Raw genomic sequence first — 27,417 nt, 5'->3', positions numbered from 1 at the left:
AGAGACGTTTGGACACACTGGAGCCGCTACAACGCCATTGCAGGCAGTGCGTGATGCTGCCAGACGCACAATAGGGGTGTCGGTGCAATTTGGCAGCTCATCTCACCGAGAGCTGCACTGTGGCTGCATTTGCAAGGTGACAGCGTCCGGTATACTTCTGCAGTATAGTAAAGTAAGCATACTTAACTGTAATGATAGTCGGCGATTTGCAAATGTAAAGCCTCATGTGACAGGTGTTAAAACCTGAACTGCAGTAATGGTTTGGTCCGATAATCTGCGCTGCGCGGAGGGGGTTTCTTTCAAAGAGCTGCAGTCTGGCATAAATACCAGCACACAGCAACTGTAACTTCACTAGCTGCTAATTGTTCATCAATGGGGTTTGGGTGGGGTAGAAGGGGTCAAGGGCCACGCAGGTTATGTGATGAGTTTTCAAATTAAGGATGCCCAAAGTGCGGGTAGGGGGACCACCAGGGGGCCTTGAGCAGTTTAGAAGGGGGTATAACTCAAAATTAAGCAAAGTTTGATTTCACTGTTAGTGCACAAGTAAGGGCTACAATTAAATATTATTTTCATTATTCTTTATTTTTAAGAATATATCTATCTTATCTTCTGTTATTCCAACCAACAGTCCAGAATCTTAAAATATTCAATTAACTGAAAAACATAACATTTTCACACTGGGAGAGCTGGAACCAGAGATTTTTTTAGCGATTGTCCTTTAAAAATAATGACTTAAACGATTAATCGAGTATCCAGATAACTGCCGATTAACTTTCTGGTGATTGACTAATCAACTAATGGTTGCAGTTTTGCATACATTAATCGAAAGAGAGAATATTGATAGAGCATTGCAAATGTTACTCCCTCAGGATGGAAAATGTATTAGATGTATAAATCAAATGCAATTCAATTAAATGCCCTACATAAATATATTAAAGTTGGCTACTGAACACAGTCAAAATGACTAAATGCATATCTTAAAAGATGCAGAGGTTTCTAAAGTTTGCAGTCTGTTTCCCCAATTACTCAACTAGCATTAATATTATATGAAAGAAGATTGTAAAGAGAGTAAAAATTATAGCTAGCTGGGTCACAAAGCAGTCAACAGACACCACAAAAAGCACAGGACTGAATTCATGTGATGAAGCACTAGAAAGGAAGCTTTGTTAATGTCCCAATTATGTGATTAATTTAACCAACAGCACTGAGTTATATAACTGATTTCGATGTGTTATAATACACAGCACTGTTGCTTACCTGTTTTGAGAGCAGAAATTATTAGTGTAAAGGAATCTGAAAAGGAGAAACATAAAGCCTAAATATGTAACAAAATGTAATATCATTTATTGAATTAATAAACGGACTACATCGAAAAAAACATTGAAAGGCATTTTTTTGTCACCTCAAATAAACCCCATAATATAAATCTAACTTATAAATATGTGCAATCATAACATCTGCCAAAATATGCCATTTACATTACTATTATGCAACCAGTTCAGTTCAAGCTGAACTCACTTGAAGCAAAGTACAGTAGGCTAGTGTTTTCTTATAATTGTTACTTATTCCCTCTACACAGTTTTAGTACCACTGCAGTCGCACTGCTGCAGGCGTCTTGACTTTTCAGAGACTGAAATATGATATAAAATAGTATTTCTTTGCCATGCGGACTGCTGTAACTGCTGTACAGCAGGAGTTATTATTTTTCCCAACCGCTCCCATTACTGAGGATGGCCCCACAAAATATGGAGAGTAAGAATTTAGCATATCGCCTCACTACTCAAAACAAGCAAATTTAGGACAATTACTGTGTAAATTGGTACTAATTGATAACTGTGCTGAAACATACTGCCACTGAAATCAGTTGAAATCAGTATCAAATAAAAATGTGTGCCGCTCTAGCCTCTTGCCAGGAGGTAAATTCTGCATCATCTTCATCACTATGCATCTTAGTGCATGCATAGACCTATAATGATTGTTGTGATTCATACGGCTCAAACACAGGCTATGTCAAGATGTTGCTAAGCAACCTAAAAATAATCTTAAGGGGATAAAAGGGAGGGTGAGAACAGAACAGCCACGCACTGCAGAGCACAGCGGATGGATGGCATCATGTTTATCAGCAGCAGAGAAAGCCATGAATCCAGTTTTAAACACACCTTTATCAAACAAGAGCCATGCAGTGTCAACTGTCAGCATGTGGTAGTCAACATCAAGGGAGCACAAGGGGTGAATTAAGGGCCCCGCAGTCCTTTCAGCAGGACTGACTGGGAGCCAAGGGGGCAAAACATGACCATCTGTCCGTTAGGACTGTCTCTGCAGGGGGTCTGCCCTCTGCACAGATTGGAGGAGACCTCTCAAACATTTCTCTGCCCTCATACAGCTGGACTTAAGAGGTCAAAAGCTGGGTGATGGTGTGTGTTTGTGTATGCATGTGTGCCCAAGTGGGTGTGTCCTGATCCAAATTCAGCTGGTAAATGCAAAAGGGCTGAAAGAGACCAATTCATTGCATTCCTTTACTTCATGTTTGATAATTATTAAGTGCCATTGACATGACACCTGCATACTGCATTAGATCACAAGGATACAGGCAGATCAGCTGAAAAGGAAACACAAGGATGCACTGAAGCCTCTCCTTGTGTTTATTATAAGACATTTGCTATAACAACCGAGTCTGATTTGCTGAAGGCGTGTCTCTGCTATTCTGACCCACATCGTGTTTTTTGCCTCATTTCTTTGATGAGACAACCATCTTTTTCCATCCAGATGTTCAGCCAATGAGAAGTCGCTCCCTCTGCTTCCAGTTAAGGAAGGAGGCGGAGGAAGGAATGCTGCAGGATGCTCATTATTATGGCTGTCAAACCCAGTGGCGATTAGAGGGGAAAAAGCATCATTTTTCATGTAAGATTTGGGAGGATGATCAACAAGATGTCCGCTGCTGCCGTCGCGGTATGGCTGGGCACGGGTATGTATCGGTTAAACTGGGAAATATCCGGATATTTTTCAGGCGTTTGCCTTTGATGCGGAATCCGTGCTAGTTAGTTAGCCAGATGGCTAGTTAGCCTGCTGCTGTTTAGCTGCTCCTCTCATATTTTCCAGGCGACACGACAGAGGAGGAGACATGGAGGCATGGCCACTATTAAACAGCTATACCGTTATTCGGGTGGAGTGCCTCAAACATTAAGCCTTATATTTATCCTTTGTACTCTAACTTAAAGTAAGAGCATGTAGCTCATTTTCCTGCTAGTTATGTATGTTACTTTTGAGAAACAAAAAGCCTATTTCCCCAGGCCTGTGTTTATGTGCAAATTACCTGGTGAGTTATATAGCCTAATTAAGTAGCTAATGTTAGCAGCACATCATTAATTACATGTACATGAAACACTAAAGCACAGTGATTGAATCATCATAGCTGTTTATCATCAACATTATTCTTAGGCAAATATGCTCACAGTTTTTTTCCAGGTGGTGCTCATGTTATCCCTTAATGATTAAAAACTACAAACCAGAATTGACATGACAGAAGTCTTGTTGTTGTATGGACTCCAGCTTCAATTTGAAGCATAATGGCCTTAAAACGTGGCTATTAAAGGACTCATGTCTTATAAATGTTTTGTTTAAAAAAATAAAAAAAAACTTTAGTAGGGGTCAATGTTATGTTCAAAAATTCAAAAAGTCAGTCCTCACTAAGACCAAAGTGAACACATCAGTCTAGTTCTCAGATATCTGATGTGGCTTTTTGTGTGTCAGACTTCATTTAAAGGAATAAGTAAGCACTGAATGAATCTGATCTGCGTCAAGACAGGTTTGCTTATTGCATCCAGAAAATAGTGCGTTCAAATGAAGGTTTTTTAATGCTCCTGTTTATTCAGTTTTATCTGTTTTATTGCATATTAGCTCTACCAAATCATTTCTGGTTTTATGTAAAACACTTTGCCTTGAAAGGTAGAAACATAAATTTGACTTGCTTTGTTGCTACTGTTTTAGAGTTTTTTTTGATTGAACTTAAAGGTACACTATGCAGGATTTTCCTAAAAAAAAAACAATGAATACATTGATACAAAAATAGTCAATTTTAAACATCACTTATGACCCACTTGAGGTGTGTGGCAGTTTATTTGTCTTTAGAGACTCTGCTCTCTGCTTGTATTTTCTTATTTTCTTATTATTTTACGTTCATGATTTTCTGGGCATCAACCATTGGGCTTTAGGGGTGTAGCCTCCAGCCAATAACAGGGCACAGGGCATGAGGTCGGGACTCGTAGCGTAGCGCCAGGTTACATTGCTGTCTCTGTCTCACTCCTCTGCTCTGCTCTGCTCTCTGTCTCTGTGTCATGGATGTATAAAGAGCTGCAGGTCCGTGTGTCTGTTTGGCAGGGTTGAGTTACACAAAAACACACACATGCACACACACACACACACACACACACAGAGCAGAGCAGAGAGGCCACAGTGGTCAGGATGAAGCTCTGCATTCACACAAAATCTGACAATGCAGCACTTTCCCGCACAGTTGTGTGGATGTGTTTATTTGTGCTTTATAAAGTAACAATCAGAAAATGACATTTTATTTATCTGATTCAGGTCTATCCCAGTACTGCTTGATCTCTTCATTCACTCTCTAGCTTGCTTGACCACCTTTCTCTCTCTCTCTCTCTCTCTCTCTCTCTCTCTCTCTCTCTCTCTCTCTCTCCCTCCCTCTCTCTCTCTGCTGTATTTACAAACACCAGCTGACAAATCCTGCATAGTATACCTTTATTGATCATTTTGGAGGCTGTAGTTTGTGGTGTTTTTGATATGTATGAGAGGTGTTTCTAATATTTTGTCCACCCCCTTTATGTCAATGATATTAGATTAAATATAACAACATCTCAGTATAATGCAATATAGATCAACAGCAGCACCAACTACAACCTCCAAAAATACCCATAACGTTGAATGAACACTTTCAACACAAATTTATTATAACGGTCATGAAGGTAGCATTTGTGGCAGGGCTGTTATTAGACTGTATTAGTTGTAGCTAGGTGTACGTAATTAACTGATGTGTGATTCAAAATGCCCCTGAAAGACCCACTTGTTCCTTTCATGCTTGTACTCATTGATCCAATAGTCTTCATTGTGCATGCCTATGATGCCAAACACACGGCTTTACATGAGAGATATGTCCACATGGAACGATCCGTGGGCTTGAAGCAGAGAACAGCCCTGTACAGAGATGGTGAGTGGGTGTGTGCAGTGGTGCACTTCATGTGTTGACCCGCTGTCCCCTCCCCCGTCATAACACAGTGTCACGCTCAACTGGTTCCCCATTAATACTGGCATTATTGTTTTCAGTTGTTTGCTGTTCCCCCAGACTTGGCGCTCGTAGTTTTGCTGTAACAGCAGTTTGCCCAATTTGAATTTAGTCTAAACCTTGTCCTTGCTAGAAGCAGGATTTGTCTAAATCATTAACAATGAAACACAGTTTTTTCCCTTCTGTTTAACATTGATTAAACACTGCAGATGACATAGAACTTCTCAACAAGGCAAATCAATGATTCAACTTACCTTTGAAGACAATGTTAAAGTGCTAGAACAGGCTGCTTCGTATCCACACTTGTCCTCAACCCTTGGCTTCTGCTTGTTGTGACAGCACCTACTTTCACTTCCAGGTCTGTGTTTAGAAAAAGAAGCACAAACTTATCACAGGCAGAATACCAAAGCCTCAGCTTAAACAGTAGCAATCCTTGTTGTCTGTTCTTCCCCGTTAAACCTCAAAGAAGCACATGCATTCCTCCTGACCCAAACGACATACACATACGAAGTTGATTCAACAGAACCAAAGGACATCCCTCCCTTGTCTCTGCCTCAGCTAGCTAGAGGCTTCAGCTAGCTGGAGCCATTAGAGGGACAAGGGTGGTTTATTCTCTATAAGTTGCCAGTGGCGTTTGTAACTAAGGCATCATTCCTGAGACTTCAGCCAGTCCAAGGTCGGCCCAGAAAGCATAAAATCTGGTTAGCCATTTCCACACCCCCCCTCAAGGCCTGTTAGTGATCCATCATGGCATTTATGGGCATGTGTGCCAGTTCCAAGAACCGTGCGTGTGTGTGATGATATTAAATTTATGGAGAATACTTGAGGGCTAGCGATGACGTGAGTTCACAGTGTCACGCTAAAAAATATAGCTCATTTTGTGTGTCCTCATCATCTCGTCTGTCTGTACATTTGTCCTTCAGCCCGAGCAGCCAGGTGAGTCTACAGTGGAAAGTTTAGTATTAACCTTTAATTGGTGATGTATTATGTACAGGAGGAGCACTGCAGTTCATCATCTCGAGAAGACCTGGCAGAAAGTGAGGCAGCCACAAATAATCAGATCTAATGGTATTAGCAAAGCCTCAGTGTAGCTTAGTCAGGGATCTTTACTTACACTAGCTTCTCTTTAGATGGAGGCGAGAATGAGGAGTTGTATCAAAGGTGAGGGTGATACACTGTCCAGTAGGAAACTGTAAGCTATACCAGCTAACTTGAGGTTGCCAGGAGTCTGCTTTAGGCCTAAATGTTAGTTGTTGAATGAAAGCTTCAGTGTTGATTGACTAAAACACATTTCAATTCCCATAGGTCATTTCTTATTCTTCAAACCATTAGGAGAGACCAGGCCATCTGGGCTCTCCTTGTATGTCCTGCCTGTCTCATCTGTGGACGTGTCACAAATGTTTACACCACATCGAGTCGGATTGTGACTAGAATAGAATAGTTAGTGCTTGACCTTGAACGGGAGTGTGTGGCTGTTGGTCCTTTTGTGTGGCGAAGAATTGATGAGGCCCAATGGGTCGGGTAATAGAATCTGAGCATTCAGAGTAGGATTTGCGGATCGACTGAAGTCATCGTAGAGGGCACCACCGGGGCGTTGGGACTGGATGAAGTTTTATTCTTGGTTTCTGAATAACCTAGATCCTAATGTCATGGGGGCAGTTGTAGCAGCAAAAAGAGCTATCGCAGGGATTAGTCATGCTCAGGTGGTTCCCTCAGTCTGTCCTTGGAAAGAGATGTGGTGGATATAACCTCAGGTTTCAATATGTTACACCACATCAAGTGGCCACTTAAATGCTATTGATTGCATCTAGCTGTGACTGAGCCCTTGGGGACATCAGACATATGGCCAGTTCAGTGTCTGTTTGTGGCTGCAGATGTTGCCCAGTTTAACATACATATGGGGATATTTTATAATTTAACCCTTCCAGGAGCTCATCAGAGCACTTTGATTGCAGTTAGGCTATTTGGTCTTGTTGATGTGGACCTACTTAATAATTTGCACCTTACTGTGTCACCTAATCTTCAACCCCTTTGAGCACCCTGGTAATATATAACTCTTAACAACCAAAGATCACATGATGACTTCCTCTTTCATAGACATAGATTAAGATGTAAATCCTGCTCTATTACTCTCCTCAGCTGAGATTCACCCAGGAAATCAGCTTCTGTTCAAAGAGAGGACTTAACATACTGTAGTTGAGGCCGCTTCATGTTCGGTGTTCGTGATAGTTATGTAGAATATGTCAGTTTGATGCTGATGAGAAGATGAAATAGAAGATAAAAATGGGTGAAACAAACAACATTTTGCCAGCGGGAAAGTAAACACACACTTACAGCTTTCCAATACCTTCCTCTAGCTGCTTAATGCGTCTGGAGCTATGTGTCTGCAGGGCAGAACAGTTCATAGCACAGATCTCCAGCCCCCCCCCCTTTCCCCACACTCCTTGTTTTCTTCCTCATACACTCAGTCTCCCATGGTGATTAAAAATTGAGTGCCCACCCACTGAGGGAGAGAGGGGGGGGGGGGGGGGGGGGTAGTGAGAAAAGGAAAAATGCTTCGCAAAAAAAACCCGCTGAGAGGTTGAAAAAAGACAAATGAGCAAGCGAGGGGGAAATAGTGAAAGAAAGAGAGCTGGGTGAAGAGGAGCTGAGGGACAAATCACCTCCGGTCTTCCATTGTGTAAACTTTCGTTAAGGGGCTGCCATTTTCCTAGCGATTCCTTTCACAAATAAAGACTTAAATGTTTGTGTTTGAAATGAAGTGGGGCGAAACAGAGAGCATAATGGAGACAAAGTGGGACTTGGGCATGGAAACAACTCTATACTATCCGAATGACGCTTATTACTGCTTCTTCTACTCACAGTACCTCCGCTTCTTGCCCCTGAAATTCATTGGTTTGGGTTTAACAGCACAGTGTGCCACTATGAATCATAGAATCTTCTAGCAGCTAACAAGGGGAAATTTGAGCTTTTGCATTTTGGACCTTTTTACAAGAGTGAAGCAAGAAAGGCAAGAAAAGTAAACAAATCTAGCACCATAGATCCCCAATCTGGTGCAAGTAACCCAAAGGTTTGCTGCGTTTGTTTTCACCTTTATTAACATTTTTTTCTTATTTTACAATTACCACTGCTTGTAGTTCATTAACGATAACACACACACACACAGTAGGAGCTGCTCTGCTGCCAGGGTCTAATGTCTTTTTCCGTTCTCAATCTGCATTTCAGTGGTCACCATCTTGTCGAGGTCGCACGCAGACCGTAATGTCTACCCATCTGCAGGAGTGCTGTTCGTCCATGTACTAGAAAGAGAGTACTTCAAAGGAGAGTTTCCACCTTACCCCAAGTCAGGTACAACACAGTCACATCCACAGTTTCAGCACTTTGTTGCAGTGATTAATAGTGTTGATATATTTCATTATTTACACAGAAAGTTGTCGGAGCAACCATCATATAAAGGCAATGGTGCATTATCCATTTGTAATATTCCACCGGTAGAAAATGTGCACTGTTACCAAAATGTCCACAATTCTGCCAGAGACTCTGAGTGTACATTAGTAAATTGGTGCAGACACAAAACAGAACATCGGGATTCACCTCATTAACCTGTTCTGCTTGCAGGTGACGCCAGCAATGACCCGATTACTTTCAACACCAACCTGATGGGCTACCCCGACAGGCCAGGTTGGCTGCGCTACATCCAGAGGACTCCTCATAGCGACGGAGTGCTCTATGGCTCCCCCACTGCAGAGCATGTTGGCAAGCCCAACATCATAGAGGTGGGTGGTTGGACCGCTTTCAAAGTAGAGAAGAAGGCATTTTTGTGCAAGTGTTTTAATATGTCAGGGAAGCAAAAGGATTGATGCTTTTTGTGCTTGAAGCGCTTAACAAAATGAAAGATGATCAAATTAACAGAACCCATCAAGTTCAGTCATTTTAAATGAAAGACTATCACATACTTAATAGTCTTTGCCAGGACACACATAAAGGTAATAGTAAATAAACATGTACATTTGATTTTACTGAACGCTAATTTTTATGCGTTCAGTAGTAGCATGATATGTTACACTCGTAGTTCTTCAGATTTAAATTCCATTTCGTTTTTTATGCTTTCTTTGTCCTCTGTAAGCTACTGTAGAAATTCTTTTCCCAAAAGGCTTAACGTTCCCAGCAGTTCACATGTGCCTCTATAAGGTGTCTCAGTCGGTGCAGCCTGCGTAGGGTATCTAGCTCAGCCTTGTCCAGAGAACTGCTGCCATATAAGCTGCACTGATCTGGGCTTAAACTTTCACCCCTGTGTGTTGCAGATTACTGCCTATAACAGACGCACTTTCGAGACAGCACGGCACAACTTGGTCATAAACATCATGGCCACAGAAGGTAAGAGGCGCCAGTATGAGAGCTTAGAGCACCGAGATCAGACTGTGCAAATTCCATGATTAAATCTTGAGGGCACATTCAGTGCTTGAGTCTAATGGGCTTTTCTAAAGGGAAAATTTTGCTTTTAATTACATTTGTCAACAACATCAATCAATCAATTCTAACCACTGTGCAATAATCACATTTTGCCGTATCTCTTATTACACCGGTGTATACTACACCTATTTCATTCTTACAGTATCATTTTTATACATATTTATCTAAATTATTTTTTATTATGATTTGTGTGGTGTGGTTGTGTGAGACTATCTTCTATTGTGTTTTTAATGCACCAAACCTAATTTTGTTGAAAAGGCTTTAAGTAATCAATAGATTATTCTCATTTGCCAAATAATGAACCATATTAGAATCAGCAGTTGACAAAATAATCTCACCACAAGGTCCATTTAGTAGATGTTCTGGAGCTTTCAATTACATTACCTCATGTCCATCAGAAGATGGAGTATAATGTTGTGGAGTGTTTTTAGGAAGAGGAAGTGCTAAAAGTGCTCAGAACCCCATCTCCTGATTATGTGATATGATCAAAAGTTCCAGATCAGCTACTAAATGGAGCTTGAAATTAGATTATTTTTGTCAGCAATCTAAATCAGTATTGTTAGTCTTCAGATTAACTAAAAAATGTGTCTTAATTAATAGACAGTCACGCTCTGATCTTTCACAAAGTGTCAGTTCAGATAAATCAGTATGATGTGGTGTGGCTTCTGTGAAAAATACAGTTGTGTATTTGTATGTTATAGTTATGAAATACTGCAGTATTTCTATGTAAAGCAGCTGTTTTTTTTCATGTCTAGACCTACACATCACATCTCTGCATCTGTATGTTAGTATACTGGCTTGTTGACCAGTCACGGTACATGCAGTTCAATATGAGACTAGTCAGGTGACCGCTTAGCAGATGTTCGCAGCGCTAACGCGACATCACTCTTCCTGTGCTGTGATGTCATCTGCCATCTGGCCCCAGACGGAGGCCAAGTCATAACAGAGTGGAGCAGACACACCAGCGTCTGCTGGTCTGTACAATCAAGATACTGTGATTTCACAGAGTCAGCCATACAGGAATAATAAAGTAATAATGATGTCTCAGCCAGCAGAGCACTGCTACATCATCGCTCTTTTCTCAGGGTTAGGTGTTTGTTCTCTTTTCCACCTCATCTTTCTGCCTTTCAACTTTTCTCCATTTTGTAACTGTCTCATCTTCATCTCTGTGTACAGAGTTCCCCCTCCCCTTCCAGGCAGAGTTTTACATCAGAAACATGAATGTGGAAGAGATGCTGGCCAGCGAGGTCCTGGGGGACTTCCTGGGAGCGGTGAAGAACGTATGGCAGCCTGAGCGCCTCAACGCTATCAACATCACCTCAGCACTGGACCGTGGCGGCCGTGTGCCCCTGCCCATCAACAACCTGAAGGAAGGGTGAGGATTTTGGAGGTTGAGCTAGATTTGGATCACAATTTTACTGTTGTAAATACTTGGAATTCTTTTTCATACCTGAAGAGAACTTCATCCAAACCTGAAAAGTGAAAATTACAGTTTTCCTTTGCAGAAATCAGCTGCTTCCTAATTTTTTAACACAGAGGTTGATTTTGTATATTAAAAACTAAGTGGTTAGTGTTTTGATTTAAGAATGTTTCTTCTGTATAACTCATACTCAAAAAGTATGAGGTCTAACAATGTTTGATTCTGTGCATGAGCAAACTCTTCACCTGTCTCAGTCAAACAAATCATATATTTTATTCTCACTCACATCATACTGACATTTTTTAAATTAGGGCTTTGGGGATCCATTGTTCTCTCTAAATTAGATGAGTACACTTGGCCGTCAGCACTGACAGATACTGTCAGTTGGTTTAGTTCAGAAGGGAATATCCCACATGAACTGCCATAAGTTGTGCATCAAAGATTGATGCTGGCATTTTGGAAGATGAAAGTATCTAGGAGAAGCCTCAGAGGAGGAGAAATGCTTCGACTATTACAAGCCTCAGCATAAACATGTAAAATAATCCTCTTCTCTTGTCTTCTCTTCTCTCATGCTTCATATCTGACTTTCTCCTCCTCCTCTCTCTAGAGTGTATGTGATGGTTGGTGCTGATGTTCCCTTCTCGTCGTGCCTGCGGGAGGTGGAAAGCCCACATAACCAGCTGCGCTGCAGTCAGGAGATGGAGCCTGTCATCAGCTGTGACAAGAAGTTCAGAGCTCAGTTTCACATCGACTGGTGTAAGATTTCTCTGGTGAGGATTCTCTTGTAGAGATTTATGTCATTTGAAAATTGCAGGTTTTTAATGCTAAGGCAAAAGGGGAACAAGCGTACAACTCTTGCTTGTGCTACATAAGTAATGTTTTTGTCCAAGTGTTGTATGTAACAAGAATTTCTGACACAGATTTTCTTTTTCAGTTCAAACCACCTTCTGTTCGCTCACAGATGCTCAATTAACTCTTGTTTTATTTATTTAGGTTGACATAAACAAAGTAGTCCCGGTATACATTACCCGTCCTGACCCGGGAACAGGAGTCCTGCCTGAGTTTGGGGTCTACAAACCCCCGTCTGAGTCTCTGAAGAGGCGGGACTACTTTTCCGACTTCCTCGTCACGCTGGCTGTTCCCTCTGCGGTGGCGGTAGTCCTCCTCTTCATCCTCGGCTACACTTTGTGCTGTCGACGTGAAGGGGTGTAAGTGTGCTTGGTCTTATATTTCTTCTTATGCAGATATTGCACCAAAACACCCCAACAAACATTTGAGGAAAAACACAGAAACTGTTAAGTGTACAAGAACCAAATTACAAACAGGATGGAGAGTGCAGGGCAGTTATCAGCAGGATATTTAGGTAAAAGCAATGATCTGGACTGGAACTGCAGCTTATCATTACCATCCTGTTGCATGATCCATGTATGTTAAGTTCCTCATGAATATCTGTCACAGATTTTTGTTAATTCCATCATGTACATTTTGATGTTTTGAAGCACTTCCATGACATTGACAGCCATTCATACACAATAAATCATTTCATCATTCTTCATCATTTACAGGCCGGGAGAGACGTGCCCCCTCGCTCAAATCAATGTTCCACCCCATCATCAACCATGTCCATCTTGTCTTTACCCAACAATCCATTCACTTGTGTGTAGATTGTCTCTTTAACTATTAATATTAGTATTTAATTCATCCATTTTGTTTTGTTTCTAGGCAAAAAAGAAACATGCAAACACCAGAGTAAGTGTTTTACCTCTCCTGTTTCTTTATTTCGGGTCTGTTTCTGTCCCCTTCCTCCCTCTTTTTGGTTTGCAGTTTTGTCATCTATGTTGTCATTGATGGCTTTTTCATAACCATTCATATGCTCATCTGTGTGTTGACATTCGTTCATCTAATGGGCTGCTCAAAAATATGACCAGATGTAGGGAACTGAGACTGTTAGCAGTAATAAAGCGCTTACACATGGAAAGAAATGAATCTCAAGTCTCTCAGTGTACCTAAAGTAAAGGTTGATGTTAGATTTCTGTTGTGCATACATAATTGAGTGCAGAGCTCACTATAGCAGATGCAAATGAATTGCATTGATAAATATTATGTATGTGTTTCAGTAAATAAAGCATTGCACACAGGAAGGAAACAAATGAATGACCATGACGACAGCAAAAGCTCATAAGTGTTCACTTCACTGCCTCTCACCTCTCCAGCATCCAGCTGGTTCACCACAGTGCCATCCAGAAGTCCACCAAGGAGCTGAGGAGCATGTCTAAGAACCGGGAAATCTCTTGGCCCCTCTCCACTCTTCCTGTCTTCAACCCAGTCAGCGGCGAGGTGGTGCCGCCCATCCACCCCGACAACTACGAGACCACCAGCATGCCCCTCATGCAGACACAGACGTGAGTCGGGGGGTTATTAGGTTTTGCATAGAGGGAAACGTACATGCTCACGTGTTCAAGTGTACGCACATATTCTATAGAGGGTCAGAAACAAACACACACATAACACCCGTGCTCATTAGCAGGCATGCAGCTGTGTGGCTTATAGGCTTCATTATGGTTTAACAAAACCATTATCGGTTAATCTTGCTTTTTGTTATTTCTGACTATACCATATTTACTGCTAAAGCTGCAGCAAGCAAGTCAAGCCTTAAGAAATTTGACTATAGCTTAAGAGGTTCAAGCTGTCCCATGATTTCTCCTAATGGGCTTCCAACTCAGAAAAATGAGCTAATATAAGCTTTCACATGATACTAAAGGCTCCTGTATGTGAATGGGTTTTTTTTTTAACTTAAATATCTTAATTATTTCAGGAACCTGCAAAACCAGATTACAATACCACAGCAACGGCCATCAGGTTAGTGTCACCTCCAGCCTTTGTATTCTGTCTCACTTTTTCTGCATGTGTTTGCATGTAAATGACAAATACAGACTGTCTTTCATTTAATTACTAAAAACAATAATGATGCTGCAGCAGGCTTGAGTTTAAATTAACTTGTTATTAAGAGGAGTTCTGACATCTCACTAACCTGAAAAGGTTACATTACAGGCAATATTAAATCTTCAGTAACTTGGCTGTCTTGGTCTCAGCCTCAGTCTGTCCTTAGATTATCTTGCCTTTGCATTACTGTAAAACTTCCAGAATCTGTTCAATTGGACATAGATTATCAAGAGCAAATCAGACATTAAAGCTTTAGTTCTTGTCTTGTGGCACGTCAACCACGGTGAGAGACAACTAATTGTGGTGTTGGTGTGTGAGTGCCCTCCTGTGTGCATGATGGTTAGCTGCATGATGGTTCTAGCACTAACATGCCGCTTTCTCTGTTCACTGCTAACAAAGGAGAGAATTATGTCATGTCAACATTTCGAAGGTTGGAGGTAGGTGCTGCGGCCCATTTATAAGTTAATGTAAAAATGAATGCTGATTTATGAGATTTTCTGTGGCAACAGAAAGAAAGGTAAATTATTTCCAATGATGGCAAAGTGTGTTGTATCATCTTTTCCACCAAAAAAGGAAATGGCACTTAATATATTTTGATCATAATTCATGGTGATACAATTTAACATCCGTTTCCTAATTTATTTTAGGTAAATGGTATTCCTGAGGAGAGGAAGGTGGCTGAAGCACTGAATTTGTGACCAGAAACACAAGTGTTTGGAGCAGACTTTGTTTCCGTTTTTTCTAACATCTGCAGCCAACCTGCATGTCTCAAAAGTGTCTTAACAGAATTCTAGCGTCCATATGCACTTACACCTTGAAGAGTGAGTGTGAAAGAGAACAAGAGAGCTTAGCTGATTATATAAATACATTAGAATATTTTGGAATATGTGTGTAAATGTTAAAAAGTAGTAATATGTTTGTATTTCTATTTGCTTTGCACAATGGTCCTCTTCAAAGGAAAAGGGAGTTTTACATGGAAATGCTTTAGTTGTCATGTTATTGTATGTAACGTGTCACATGTTAATAAATTCTTTCAAAATCATTTGTTTTTGAATTCTTCTTAATAATGAACACTATACTAATGTCTAACTTAAATGAAAGATATGTTTTTTGTCCAAGAAAAAAACAAAAACCCAAAACAGCACATTTTATGAAAGTATTATTAACAATGTATAAGGGAATAAAGGCATTTATAAATAATATGGATACATTTCACATTTTTAAGACATCACAAAATATTTACATATAACATATTTCAGAGGCCCTGCACAGGGGTATAAATAGTTGTTGCTTTTACATGACCAAAAAGATCAATTAAGGCCTGAAATAATTACCAAATTCATAGCTGTTGATCAGTAATAACATGACAAGAGGATCAGTAAACTTTACACACCAAGGGAAACTGCAACATGGAAATGCCATTCCCATCTCTAAAATGAGGTGATGACTGATTATAGAAATTACAAATTTATAATTGGCTTGAGAACAAAAACCTGAACTGTACATCATGAGATAAATGACGAGAGGTTGTTCCACTGACGTTAAAATTAAAGATGTTTTTGTGGACCCACGTTTTGCCTTTGAAAGAGAAGCAACATCAGTTCATAGAAAATAATTAACACCCTAATCTGTTATTATCCCATTACAGAGGAAATATGTGTCTCAAAATTCATATTCAATAAAGCTTAGACCTCCAATGAAAACACTTATACCAAATTGAACTCCTTAAACATGTCAGAGTGCTAATCGCTCTTCAATGTCTGTGAGGATAAATAGATAACGGAGACATCATCCATTTGTCAGTTGACAAAATATACAACATTTTCATTTAAGCAACAGTAATATGTCTTCTCAGATCAGTCAGTGCTTTACCAAGTAGTCATTTTTTAAATGTCAACGTGGCCCTGATGCCAAGTACCTTAAGACTGTGAACACAGTATTGACCAAAAAGTTTACTGGTTGTGACAACAAAGGGAGGGTGTGTTTTGTAGCTGTTAGTTCTATTGTACAAGAATATCTGCAACCCAGCGTGTTTTCTGTCAGACTGCTACAAGGCATGACGAGAAACACAGTGGAAGCATGGCTGTATAAAATAATTCTCACTTTATCGTACAAATATACACCGACTATGAACTGACTGCTAATAGGACAGGTGGGCGTCAGACTGTAAAGGCTCAACCTCTGCAATGTGTCTCTGAGGCAGGTAATGGTGTACAAGATGCTGGGATGGGTACAAATTGATCTATGTAATACTTCCTTCACCAAACAGCAGTCATGGGCGCAAAGTATAAAATGAAGCCAAAAAAAAAAAAAATACAAAATATAAGCTTAATTTAAATCATTAAATACTGTACATATCACATAGAATTTCTGAGATACAGCAGGTGACCACGGACCTTTCAGCACAAGGCAAATATTTCTAAAAGTACTCACAAAAAACATTAGCAAAAATAAGCCGAAGGGTATTCCAACATTATAACGATTGCACTCCAAATTTGAATTTAGTCTCAACAGTTTTTGATCACCCACGCCAGTTGTTGGTCCATATTTTGCATATTGAGATACCTAATACTATTTTACAGTCAACAGAAATACTGTACAAAGTAATATTGATAATAAAATGCAGCGCACTTGAGCATTTTGTCGTAAATGAGTAGATATCTGAATATGTCGGTTATGGATCCACCTGTGTGAAACACTTTCAACTGCTACTGCCACATGTGGACGGAGTGTGTGCCAAGTGATCCCTTCCAGAGTGAAGCAATGACAGGAAGTACTGTATGTAACTAAATCCTTATTAGCGTGTTTGGCTGGGAGAAGCAATGCTGCAAAAATTCACACAGCAAGTATGAGGTCTCGAAATGAGAAGGCCCTCTTTTTGTTTTAAATAAATCTCCTCCTGTCCAAGTTTGTCCCAGATTGCTCTTCTGTCTTATTCGGATAATGTAAACGTTTTGAGCATTTCGTTATTTTTTTTTCCTCTCTTGCAATTTGCACTTTGCCCTGAAAAGGAGCAAGTCCCCCTTTTTTGAGCATTTTTCTTCAGTGTGCGACTTTCACAGCAGTCAAAAAGTACAGAGTCTGCTTAATCTTGGTCAGCAGGGAGACACTGTCCTCACACAAGTTCATGTGCTGTCACTCAACACTTCTGAGGTTGTCTCTTGTGGCCACCACTAGCCTTAAAAGACTGGGCGTGCTCCGGGCTTGGATCTGCACCGCACCTCAAACCCAGCGGGGGCTTAGTGAGTCTGCTCCGCCGCCACACCCACCGAGAGGTTTCTATCAGGCACCGGGCATTGGCTTGCTGCCCCTGGAAAGCAGCAGTACAACCAGAGTGAAGAACCCCACGACCCCCAGTCTCTTCAGCAGGGCCATGCTGTCTTTGGGGATGACCACCTGGGCAAGGTCATTGGTGATGAGGGAAATTTCATGAGCTACACAAACAAAAATGAAGGTGCTGACCATGATGTTGAGCGTTGGATTCCCTGGAATCAGGACCAAAATTCCCTTGGTGTCTGCAGCCAGCCAGATGTGGTACTGGCAAATGAACAGCTGGGGGAGACAAACAGCGCATGTTAAATAACTGGTGCAACATGTAATGTAATACTTTGATACTACTGCCTCCAGGGAGCTACAGAACACTGGGAAGCTGGGAAAAATTATCAGTTGCTTTCTGATCATTATTTGCAGTAACACCTCTATTCCTGGTATTTTACTGATCCTGCTGCCTTGTGTTATAATTATGTGTTTTACTATTTACTCATTTCTCTTACTGTTTAACATTACCCTTTGCATAATACTTCTACAAGGGCTTGTAAATAAAATGCATTATTCTGATATTGTTGCAAAAATCCTGTCGGGCCTATCTTACCTCCAAGGAGATCTTTCCAAACCATGCAAAGAATGAGCTATATATAGAGCGGGCGTAGCCAGGAATGTTCCTGATTAGAATGAAGGCCAAAATCTGTGCACAAGAGAGCAAAGACATTTCTCAGAGTCAAAGCATGAAGACAAACTGGTCTTACCATGATAGTCAAATCATTTAAAGTTGCAGTCCTGAAGCGGAAAGATTAGAATGATACAGAGTCACTAAATCATGAGTTCTTAGTTTATTTAGGGAAGGGAACCATCATAAACAGTGTGCACTCCTACTGATGTTATCTAGATTCCAGTGTGCACTTGAATCTAGATAAAACCAGTAGCATATTTACCGATGAAAGAAGGCAACTCCCTTGTTGTTACACTCATAATATTATCCCGTCGTGTCATGAGGAGAGGTGACAAATACAAAAGCAATGACTGGGCAATTAGCTAAGAGAGACATGTTTGCTGCAAAACCCCACATAGTCTGATGACAGTACATATACAGAAAGAGAGAGAGAGAGAAGGACAGACAATGACTGTACCTGCACCACAGAGATGTAAGGATGCATTTCATTGCACTCTGTTTTGTTCTTACAGCTGCTGGCCCATATTGAGTACGTCTAGATTGACAGGGAAACAGGAGAAGTTGAATAACCGGTTTTAATTGTCAGCTACAACAAAGACATGAAAATAGTAGACTTCTTTAGCCCAACACAATTACTGCAACCCCAAACTGGTTTGGTGAAGTCAGCAAGAGACAGGGAGCCGCCTCGGGGCTACACATTATATGTATTGCTTTAGCCATGAGAGATTAAAATTAAGGCAGGATGGCATTTTGATTGTCAGGTCGATATATTTAGTTCACATTACAGTCTACAGACCTGTCTCAATGCAAACAAGACCTTTCTTTAACCACATTGCAAACAAGTTGATAAGTCAGCTACCGGGTGCGGCCACTTTATCAAGTACTCATCCCTCCTTGTGTTACCGTTCCCTCCTAAACTGCAGTGGCAAGCACACATGCTCCTCTTACACGCATTTGCAAATTTTAGGAAAAAAACAGTGGATAGTATACAGTGGAGTCTAAACCACAGTACCCAGGTGCGAAGGGTCTTACTATAAAGGAGATGACAGAGAGGAAGAGAAGCAGGTTGGAAATCTTGGCAGAGAAGAGGGCCTCTCCTTTGCCCTCTGACAGCACCTGTCGCTTCTGAAGCACCAGATAGATGAAGGCAAATAACATGCCGTGTATCACCGCCTGCAAGAGAACACAGCCACAATAAAATGGTTTTACAAACTTTGGACAATGTGGTCCCACTTGAAAAATATTCTCAACTATCACATATTACATTTCAAAGACTGCGTTCATGCAAATACTGGCTACACAACTCGCATGCAAAACTTATTTGACTTACAAATCGGTCCAGCTTCCATCTGAACCACCACTCGTGGATACTTCCGTTTAACTCAAAAAGCTTGGAGATGGGCCACACGGAAAAGATACTCTCAAAGAAACCCTGGAATCACGAAGCCAAAATATGAACATCACATAAACAGAGTTTCAAAGGACCAAATCATGAATAGGAGTAAAACTATGAACAAAATGTGTAACTTGATTATTTTTAACGTATATTCATTTATTTTTGTTTCGTTTGTGCTAAAACACACAAATGTGATCAACAACACAACACAAGTACTTTCTTTCAAATTTGAGAGCCAATCTGAGATCTTAGACTGTACTGTGTAAAGACGTCTAAATAAAAAAAGTTTTAAAAAGTCAAAACTATTATTTGTTACAGTTGTGACTAGTAGGATGAAAACATTTTAAATGGGCTCACCTGTGAATAAGCAAACAAGCAGATGAAGAGCAGGAGGGCCAATAACTTCACCAAGACCCCAAGGTGCCACATGCCACTAGCTGTTCAGAAAACACAAGCAAACACGTTTTTCTAAATGCAACCCTAATGCTGACACTTATGACAGATATCACATTTATTATATAGCATGAATTGTGTATATTGAATATACACAGTCCAGGACTTTTTACAAGATCTGACACCTACCGTTGGCTCTCTTCTGGAGAATCTGAGGCCATAAGGCCAGCGTGGCGTAGATGATGACAAACCAGAAGGTGACTAATGGGACAAAGTAATAGAACTGGTATTGTCTGTCCATTACCACACACAGAACTAGGACCAGAAAGTTCAGACGAAAAAGCACCTGCAGTGGAAAATACACGAACATAAACAGATCAATCAATAACGTGTGTTACTAACAATAATATGATTGTTTTATGGCCAATAACATTTAGTCTTATGAATCATTTATTAAAAGAACATTAGCAGCTGTTCACACATTACTCTAGGGTAACAATTACATGATTTTGGCCTTTACCGTTTTATACTGTATAAAGTGTCTACCATGATCAAGAGTCATTGCAAAATCCTGGTTAAAATATAACTAAGGTTTATTCTCACCTGGCACACTCTATACAGGCCAAAGTCTCCTTTGAGCCAAAAAAAGGAAAAGTGTCCATAGCCAGTCTGAAAAAGGTATGCTGCCACCAGCACACGCACATGCATGTACACTGGAATGAACTGAAAGAGAGAAAAAATATAATTTAAATAAAACACATGCTGTAGGTTACTCCCATGTGGATGTATAGAAGGACATATTTAGGACTCACAGCACTGGCTCCGGATATGTGATAGATAAGGATAACAAGCTGCATCCACCCCTTCCACTCATCTGTTTGCTCTCGATTGAGTAATTTGGTCTGTTCGGAAAAGAGATAAGACTGAGAATGACTGTAATAACATTTTGAATTAATTCATTATTAAACAAAGGACTTTGTTAACTGGTCTGAAATGAATCATCTCACATATAGAACAGTTAACTGAGCCATTGATGTCTAACAGTCAACTAAGGCTGAGCTCACTGTTCAACATACTTTCTAACTATATTCAGGACATGAGAAGACATGTTGAAATTAGACTGTGCTGTTTAAATACACACATGGACAAAATTGTTGGTACCCCTCTGTTAATGAAAGAAAAACCCACAATGGTCACTGAAATAACTTGAAACTGACAAAAGTAATAATAAATAAAAATTTACTGAAAATTAACCAATGAAAATCAGACATTGCTTTTGAATTGTGGTACAACGGAATAATTTTAAAAAACAAACTAATGAAACAGGCCTGGACAAAAATGATGGTACCCCTAGAAAAGATTGAAACTAATTTGACCATAGGGAAATGTTAAACTAAGGTGTGTCCTTTAATTAGCATCACAGGTGTCTTCAAACTTGTAATCAGTCAGTCTGCCTATTTAAAGGGTGACAAGTAGTCACTGTGCTGTTTGGTGACATGGTGTGTACCACACTGAACATGGACCACAGGAAGCGGAGGAGAGAGTTGTCTCAGGAGATTAGAAAGAAAATTATAGACAAGCATGTAAAAGGTAAAGGCTATAAGACCATCTCCAAGCAGCTTGATGTTCCTGTGACTACAGTTGCACATATTATTCAAAAGTTTAAGGTCCATGGGACTGTAGCCAACCTCCCTGGACGTGGCTGCAGGAGGAAAATTGATGACAAAATGAAGAAACGGATAATAAGAATGGTAACCAAAGAGCCCAGAAAACCTCCAAAGAAATTAAAGGTGAACTCCAAGGTCAAGGTACATCAGTGTCAGATCGCACCATCCGTCGTTGTTTGAACCAAAGTGGACTTCATGGGAGACGACCAAGGAGGACACCACTGTTGAAAGCAAATCATAAAAAAGCGAGACTGGAATTTGCCAAAATGCATATTGACAAGCCACAGAGCTTCTGGGAGAATGTCCTTTGGACAGATGAGACAAAACTGTAGCTTTTTGGCAAGGTACATGTTCACAGACGCAAAAATGAAGCATACCAAGAAAAGAACACTATCCCTACTGTGAAACATGGAGGAGGCTCGGTTATGTTCTTGGGCTGCTTTGCTGCATCTGGCACAGGGTGTCTTGAATCTGTGCAGGGTACAATGAAATCTCAAGACTATCAAGGCATTCTGGAGAGAAATGTGCTGCCTAGTGTCAGAAAGCTTGGTCTCAGTCGCAGGTCATGGGTCTTCCAACAGGATAATGACCCAAAACACACAGCTAAAAACACCCAAGAATGGCTAAGAGCAAGACATTGGACTATTCTGAAGTGGCCTTCTATGAGCCCTGATCTAAATCCTATTGAACATCTGTGGAAGGAGCTGAAACATGCCATCTGGAGAAGGCACCCTTCAAACCTGAGACAACTGGAGTAGTTTGCTAATGAAGAGTGGGCCAAAATACCTGTTGACAGGTGCAAAAGTCTCATTGACAGTTACAAAAATCATTTGATTGCAGTGATTGCCTCTAAAGGTTGTGCAACAAAATATTAAGTTAAGGGTACCATCATTTTTGTCCAGGTTTTGTTTAATTAGTTTGTTTTTTTAAATGATTCTGTTGAACCATAATTCAAAAGCAATGTCTGATTTTCATTGGTTAATTTTCAGTAAATTTTTATTTATTATTACTTTTGTCAGTTTCAAGTTATTTCAGTGACCATTGTGGGTTTTTCTTTCATTAACAGAGGGGTACCAACAATTTTGTCCACGTGTGTATATAGCCGTGCTTCCCCAAAATAAGAAATATCCCATTGAACGTCGTCGTCGTCTTACCTCCTTGCTGTTCTCACTGTAGAACACCCCCAGGACAAAAATATAAATGAGAGGGATGAAGAATGTGGAGTGTGTGTAGAACTTCTGCTCTTTCATGAACACATCTGCCCTGTCACAAAGGTAGAAGTATCCCATGATGATCCCCATCCTACACAGGGCCTGGAAAGCTGCCTTTTGACCCAGGGGTACAGCTGCGGTTGTTGGCTTCTTCTCCTCTAGACTCTCCACATCAGGGGGCACAGGTCGGCGGTGGCGGTTGTTGCCAAGTACGTGTAGGACCAGGAAAACCACAGCCGAGCCCAGGAAGAAACATGCTGACAGTTTCTGGAAGAAGTTGGGGGGTGGCAACATCTGGCAGCAGGAGCCGTCAATGGGCCTCAACACTTTGTTGCACACAGAGTTCATGAGGATCGTGGCCCCCTGACAGAACAGTTATACAGGGTGGTCAAGAAGAATTTAAGTCAAAGTTAAAATGAAAAAAATGTGCTGCTGCAATTAACTGCTTAAAAAACTATTTAATTGCCACCTAATTAACATAAATCCTGCTTACCACATTCCGTGTGCTCTCAGGCAGGTGCAAACCGTCGTCTGACTGGGAGATGGTCTGCAGTGCAGCCTGGCGAGTCGCAACCAGCAGCTTGACCCGGGACCTGCTGTTACGCTTACTGCTGTTGAGCGCATCCACCGCCGCTTCATTGTACAGATCTAGCTGTTGGTTGGTGATCATCTTCCTGTTGTCACTCAGTACCTCCTCATTTACTGGGTCTAGTGTGAAGTGCAAACAGGAAAAGAGGTTAAATTAAGAGGCTGCATATTTGTAAAGTTGATATTAACAAAATTGTAAATTCATGAGATCATTGTAGCATCTAAAATACCTTTAAAGAGCATGTTTCTTTGTTTTTATTTGACTGTTTAATTTGCTGAAGGACATGCTTTGATTTTTAGCAACAAGGCAGTGGAAATATGATTTAATCCAAGCGTAACCAATACTTTATTCAAGGTCTTTGTTGATTTTAAATTACTTGGAATTTGTGAACGCTTTGGAATAAATGCTTTGAACCATCAAGACCCTCTAATGGTGGTACCGTTTGAAAAAAATGTGGTAATCACATAAGAGATTAATCAATAGGGTAAAGGCAGTAATACTTTACCAACCCGACTGAGATTATAGATCATAATAAACACCTATGCTAGGATTTACTACTGGAAGCTAAGCCTACCTTGCAGGACCCAGTAGACCTCTCCGTGGTCAGCCAGCTTCTCCAGAGGAACAGCAATAGCCGTCAGATTGGCTTTGTACTGCTGCAGGGCCTCGCTGCTGCCACTGTGCAACTTGATGGACCACTGTGGTAAATGGATAAAATGATGAGATTATTACTGACATCACTCAGACCCCACCTTGTTTTTGTCTTTAATGAAATGCATCAGCATTGCTAAGCTCTCAGAACATAGCTTACCGTGGCAGCTCCAAGGATGATGACATCGGGCTTTGCTGAACCTTCCTGCAACACGTTACAGAAGTTGCGATTACAAAAGCAAATCCATGTCTAGACCATGAAACCTCCTCAAATTTCTAATAGCAGAACTTAACATCTATACTCACGTATGTCCATGATATCAAGCGATCCTTCATTGAATTATTTGCCTCTGGATGCCACAGAAAGTCCTAATCACAAAAGCGGAAGTAGATGTTCATGACTTTTTTTTATCTAAGCACATTTTTACAAACTCAGTACAGGAGATAAAAACACAGCTAGAAATAGCTCACCACATGAACAGAGGAGCTTTCATCTTCAAAGGAAATGTCCTTGTGCTTCAAAAATTACATGTGGACAGACAGAGAGTGTTAGGCAGATAGTGTTGTGGCCCCAAATTAAAATCAGACCAAAATACAGTAGTTACGACTGCTGCATTACTATTAATATGAATTCATGTGTAAACCACTTAAAAATATTGTTGCAGTTATTTTCTAAAGCTACCTATGTTAAGTTTTTCCTACAGCTGTTTGTTAAAGACCTCCATAATAAATAGTTTACAGCTAATAAACATTGTAACAACTTATTGTTATCTAATTAGAGACGCCAGTGGAAAAAGAGCTCATTGGGGCTATTTTCTCACATTAATGCTATAAGTTTGAATTGGTAGGATTTAGAGCAAAAAGCAGCGGTAAACTCAAACAATAAACAATTAAATATTTTCAAATAAATGTATGTAAATGACATTCATTAATTAGGTTATTTGATACACAGTTGTGCTCCACATCCATGGAACAGTATACTGAGCACTGTTACCACTACAGTTGTTGTGCCACAGATCTGCCAAAAATATTTACTGAGAAAAAGTGCTGTTCCCCACCATACCTTGTTTCCATCTTCTCTTTGCCCAGGATCAATAATTTTGATGAAGGAGTAAAATAGCTGCCTGATTCGTGAATCACCGATGAAGGCTACTCGCTTTTGAGCAAGGCATTTTTCAGCTTCGCTGTAAGAAAAAAATAACAATGAGGAATCTGAAAGACGTACATCATGACAACTGCAAATGGAAATTATTTATGTGGTGGGGCGGTTCATTGTTTTCTATAACTTAATTAAAAGTGGATCATATTACACAGTCTGTCCATGTGATATTATCTTCTTAATTGGTTATTTGACTCATGAATTATCCATCCACCCTTCCAGACACATGCACACATACAGGCACACACATACACAAACACACTGCTACTACACACTTGGCTCTTTGTCTCAAATGTACATTAAGTAACCCTGCACTGTTTGCGTGACTCACATGCTTTTGTATTTGTGCATCATGCAGCCATGCGGCTGCCATACGTTCTCCCCCAAGTAACGTCCTCTGGACAGCAGCCATTCACATGAGTCTCCGCCTGGAGGCAAGACACAGAGAAACCTGCATGAGACCAAACAGGATATACTGTTCCTGCTTTCAGTCATAGTTACTATCTGACGATGACTGAAACCTGCTCTTTCAATAGTACCCTGACTTTTTATTCAGTGGTGTCAAAGGGCCTGGATACAATACATGGCTCTGCTAGTGGCCATAGTACAAAATGAAGCCATCAGCAATTTAGCTCAACCATAAATCTCTCCAGCTATTCATTTGTATGCAAAATGAATAGAGCCATCTGCAATTGAATCAATCCATAGAAACTGGTGAACATCAAGGGTCTGCAGGCTGGCGAGAGACGTGGGCATTTGGTGTCATCGCCAGCCAGAGCAGCTGCTCTCTGCGTGTACACAGAGGTCTCTGGTTCCTATCCCCTTTCATGAACAAAGTCCACTCTATGCGACCCAGCTGGGAGGTGGATGTATGCCATCGTAATATTTCTTTATATTCACAGTGCTCTGGGCTTGGTGCCATCGCTGGCATTCTTAGTCCTGGGATGTGGGACAAGCAAAATGAGAGTACCTGCAAAAAATGACTATGTCTTGAGGAATACAGCTACTTATATGTTTATATTTATGCCCGATGCAAACTTTAAAAAAGAGCTGAGACTGAAAGCAGGCTGCTACACTGCTGCTGAAGACCACAAAGCTTAGCTGTTTCGTTAGCGTAACAAGCTTAAAGCAAGCATTTGACAGCTGGAGGTTTACTCAACAGTAACAGTACTGGCGATTTAAATAGCGTCAGTCACCCAAAACTAAAAGTCTTCTCCTGTCAGATGTTAGTTAGCAACATAAACCTATACACGGTTCCCCCAGAAAAAAACCAAGCGTGTACTGACAGGAGCATGTAAACACAGCTAAATGCAGTGTTAGCTTTGGTCAACTAGCCAGTGGGAAAAATCCGATTTAAGTTAATGCTGCTAACCAGTATTGAATTTAACCTTGTGCTATCATCTGTCTGCTTTACGTAAGACTTGCAACATGTGCGTTTCACCTTTTAAAAGTAGCACTGGAAAACAACAGTGCAGCCCATCCGCACAGAGGAGCCACTGCCAGACACAACTAGCTAGCTAGCGTTAGTGTTTCCCTGCTTTGCGTCAACAGTAACGTTAACAAGCAGGAGCCGTCACTTACCTCCATAGTACCGCGAAGCTGTGTGAAACACGACGAGTAAAAAAACGACTACCAGCGATATTAATTTGGCATTTTTAACGGTAAAATGTTGATTTATTTCGCGTTTGCCCAGGCTATAGGCCAGGACCGCCATCTTTGCTCCTCCATGACAACAGGCAGCTGTGCGGTCTGGCGGCTGAGCTCCTCCCGGTGCACCATCTGCCGGCTCCGCTGCATGCTGCGCCGCCGCCTCCTTCTCCATTACCAGTGAGCGGGCAGGTGCAGCTCAAAATAAGGCTCAGGGTGACCGATGTTCAAATAAAGCCACTGACAGTTCTGTAGAGTAGTTTATTGGATGATATGAAAGTAAAGCTCATTCAAAGGATGAGGCAGAAGACACGCAGGTGGAATGTGGTTGAATTTCTCTTTAAAAGTGACAAGGTGTGGCTTACCTGAGGATGGGTCACGGTGTATGGGTGGTCCTTTGTGTTTTAGAAACTTGACTGTTTTTCCTTGCACATTTGGTTTCTTGTGGTATTCTATTAAGTCACTTATGATATCATTTGCAATTAGTAAATGTTTTAATTACCTATTTTTCTAGCCTAATTTATATAGCCTAACCTTCATGGTATTGTCGTTAAACTTACATCTAACTCTTTGCTAGGAATTTTTTCGCACTATTTACGAGTCATATAACCTTCTTACTGTGT

General features: G+C 40.7%; 2 protein-coding genes across 4 annotated transcripts; one reads left to right on the top strand and one right to left on the bottom strand.

The window, feature by feature from the left end:
• The first annotated feature begins 2,823 nt into the window (after positions 1-2,823).
• sgce (sarcoglycan, epsilon) lies at positions 2,824-15,233 on the top strand. Of its 3 annotated transcripts, XM_062436266.1 has the most exons (12): positions 2,824-2,965; positions 5,114-5,221; positions 8,522-8,644; positions 8,915-9,072; positions 9,601-9,673; positions 10,946-11,144; positions 11,797-11,959; positions 12,183-12,397; positions 12,912-12,938; positions 13,403-13,591; positions 14,005-14,048; positions 14,780-15,233. In XM_062436266.1, the coding sequence occupies exons 1-12, from the start codon at positions 2,917-2,919 to the stop codon at positions 14,794-14,796; spliced, it is 1,365 nt and encodes a 454-aa protein (XP_062292250.1). In that variant the 5' UTR covers positions 2,824-2,916; the 3' UTR covers positions 14,797-15,233. The 3 variants fall into 3 exon arrangements, with proteins under 3 accessions (XP_062292250.1, XP_062292248.1, XP_062292249.1); XM_062436264.1 differs by lacking the exon at positions 5,114-5,221 and having other exon boundaries at positions 14,780-15,203; XM_062436265.1 differs by lacking the exons at positions 5,114-5,221; positions 12,912-12,938 and having other exon boundaries at positions 14,780-15,203.
• Positions 15,234-15,264: 31 nt separating this feature from the next.
• On the bottom strand, positions 15,265-27,417 carry casd1 (CAS1 domain containing 1). The gene is made up of 18 exons (XM_062436263.1): positions 26,729-27,417; positions 25,479-25,575; positions 25,052-25,172; positions 24,460-24,504; positions 24,295-24,357; positions 24,149-24,193; positions 23,912-24,035; positions 23,242-23,456; positions 22,692-23,111; positions 20,683-20,772; positions 20,474-20,593; positions 20,060-20,216; positions 19,835-19,914; positions 19,412-19,513; positions 19,114-19,254; positions 18,539-18,616; positions 18,004-18,096; positions 15,265-17,684 (listed from the first exon to the last, which is right to left on the bottom strand). Exons 1-18 carry the CDS (start codon positions 26,967-26,969, stop codon positions 17,415-17,417), a joined length of 2,502 nt encoding a protein of 833 aa, XP_062292247.1. The 5' UTR covers positions 26,970-27,417; the 3' UTR covers positions 15,265-17,414.

Source organism: Scomber scombrus, chromosome 16 (genome assembly GCF_963691925.1).
Source record: "Scomber scombrus chromosome 16, fScoSco1.1, whole genome shotgun sequence".
NCBI classification, from domain to species: domain Eukaryota; kingdom Metazoa; phylum Chordata; class Actinopteri; order Scombriformes; family Scombridae; genus Scomber; species Scomber scombrus.
Note: the sequence above shows the minus strand (reverse complement) of the source record. Positions and strands in the feature narration are given on the sequence as shown.

Bases quoted from the DNA above. Each gene is read 5' to 3' on its own strand.
- casd1 (XM_062436263.1), bottom strand. From the start codon at position 26,969: ATGGAGAAGGAGGCGGCGGCGCAGCATGCAGCGGAGCCGGCAGATGGT. The intron at 23,112-23,241 runs GTAAGCAGGATT...CTGTTCTGTCAG, and splicing joins CTGAGAGCACACGGAATGTG to GGGGCCACGATCCTCATGAA. The intron at 18,097-18,538 runs GTACAGTCATTG...TCTTGTGCACAG, and splicing joins CTTACATCTCTGTGGTGCAG to ATTTTGGCCTTCATTCTAAT.
- sgce (XM_062436266.1), top strand. From the start codon at position 2,917: ATGATCAACAAGATGTCCGCTGCTGCCGTCGCGGTATGGCTGGGCACG. The intron at 2,966-5,113 runs GTATGTATCGGT...TTGATCCAATAG, and splicing joins CGCGGTATGGCTGGGCACGG to TCTTCATTGTGCATGCCTAT. The intron at 12,398-12,911 runs GTAAGTGTGCTT...TTTTGTTTCTAG, and splicing joins TGCTGTCGACGTGAAGGGGT to GCAAAAAAGAAACATGCAAA.